The sequence below is a fragment of the Sinocyclocheilus grahami genome, unplaced genomic scaffold (genome assembly GCF_001515645.1).
Source record: "Sinocyclocheilus grahami isolate Dianchi unplaced genomic scaffold, SAMN03320097.WGS_v1.1 scaffold5245.1, whole genome shotgun sequence".
NCBI classification, from domain to species: Eukaryota; Metazoa; Chordata; class Actinopteri; order Cypriniformes; family Cyprinidae; genus Sinocyclocheilus; species Sinocyclocheilus grahami.
The window spans coordinates 7980-9889 of NW_015509989.1; the positions used below are offsets into that span (position 1 = coordinate 7980).

The following is a 1910-nucleotide window of genomic DNA, read 5'->3' on the forward strand; positions in this document are numbered from 1 at the left end:
TTTTTTTTTTGGCAACCAAAGGGGATTTACTATTCAAATTAAAACATGGAAGAAATATTGTGTGATTATTCCTTTAAAAAAAATAAAGTTTTAATCATTTATTTATGAGTAGTAGTAGCACAAGAATAATATATTTCCATCACAATTTCTTCAAGTAAACTGAATTTGTATTTTGATGGGTTTTTTGTTTGTATTTGATATGATGATAGTTTTTCTCAAATGAAAGGGTAAAGTGCTGATGAAGTGACTTTTTGCAGCTTAACATTTACAGATACTAGTCCGTGAAGTGTAATGCCCTACTTTTGATTCATTCATCCCAAGTTTCTGTGACATTCTGCATTACACAGTAAATGTAGTTTTTATTATGACTGGATATCTGCATTGTGGAAATCATAGAGCCTTAATTTTGGCAAAATGTGCTTCGCTTTCTTCATGCAAAACATGAAAGGGGAATAATCACCAGGCAGCATCTTAGCCAGCGTGAAGAGCGTGGAGTCATTGGCCACGAAACACGAGGTGAAGAGCAAGGCCGCGTCCTTCCCGTGAAGATCAGCCAGCTCGTGCTCCAGGTCCACGTGAAACTTACTCGTCCCCGATATATTTCGAGTGCCTCCGGCTCCAGAACCATGTTTCTCTAAAGTGTCCCTGTCAAAAGACATCACAGAGACGTTCATTTAAGCCCCAGAGCATTATATTAGGATTAAAAAAGCTCTATGTTAGGACTGAGTCATCTGCTGAAGATGTTGATGCAGAGATCAAGTACAGACCTCACAATGGTCATTATGACACTCACATTATGGTCTGCACCACCCGCGGGTGGCGGCTCATGCCCAGATAGTCGTTGCTGCACCACACAGAAACACTTCTCTTGAAGGACAGCGACTCGGTGTAATCGTCCGCCATGGGGAACTCCGTCGCCTTACGGTTCACCGTTTTAAACACGCGGTACGTGTGATCCTCCTTCTTCTCCTCGATCTTCTTCTCGAAGAACTCATCATAGCGAAAGTTGGACACGGCTGAAAGAGAACAGCAAGTGTGAAACTGCGTTTCAAAATAGGAAGTGGTTTGCTGTAGGAGTTTCTTCACTGTAACGGAAAACACATACTTTTGGGCATGTTCTCCTGCAGCAAATGAGAGACCCGAGCGGGACGCTGCTTCATCAGCTTCTTCATCAGGTTTCCTCCGATCTTGGTGTCCTTCACCAAAGGATTCAGCTCAGATGGAGAGACGTCTGGAAAACAGAGACGGACAGTCCACTGGGTGGATTAAAGCATCTTAACAAAAGCAGCGGAAAAGTTTGACGATAACGGAAAAGAAATATAAATAAAACACATCTGGTAGGGCTGCGTGATTAAACAAAAACGCACCGCATCTCAAAACCACCTGTGCATTTGGAGAGCATGCGCCAAACATCTTGCCGAACTCGTGACGAGAAGCATTTATCAACAGAAGAGAAGCTTTACGTGCATGTCATGGTTTAACGGCTCAACGTTTGAAAATTAAGAAATTAGGACAGCCATAAAAATGTTGTATTGTAATTATGCAGGTATTATTATTATTTAATTAACATTATATTATTTTTCTTACCCAATTTGTTTTTTACAGTGAAATATTACAATGGTATTTTTTATTTCGCTTTACAGTAGTAACTTTCATATTTTTAGTAACAACAATAATAATAGTATAATAGCAGTAGTTATATTCTTTTTCAGAAAGACTCTTTTTTTTTTTGTGTGTGTATTTTTTATATTTTAGTAATAATAATATAAATACGTTTTTATTTTTTCTTAAACACTCATTTTTTATTTATTTTGTTTTCTATAGTGATAATAACACTATAAATTCAAGTAAATAGTAGTTATAATTTTTTTCTTAAGTAGTCAGTGTATTATTTTTTAGTTTTCTGTTTT

At 37.4% G+C, this 1910-nt stretch overlaps 1 protein-coding gene across 1 annotated transcript in view; it reads right to left on the bottom strand.

Moving 5' to 3' along the window:
* The window catches only part of LOC107577143 (5-aminolevulinate synthase, nonspecific, mitochondrial-like), a gene marked incomplete at its 5' end in the record, with an annotated part of 2451 nt that extends 1186 nt beyond the window's left edge, over positions 1 to 1265 (bottom strand). Inside the window, 3 exons of the mRNA XM_016263252.1 lie at positions 417 to 645; positions 794 to 1016; positions 1106 to 1265. Of these exons, the coding sequence (XP_016118738.1) occupies positions 417 to 645; positions 794 to 1016; positions 1106 to 1265 (612 nt within the window). The remainder of the gene's footprint in view (positions 1 to 416; positions 646 to 793; positions 1017 to 1105) is intronic.
* Positions 1266 to 1910: the final 645 nt, after the last annotated feature.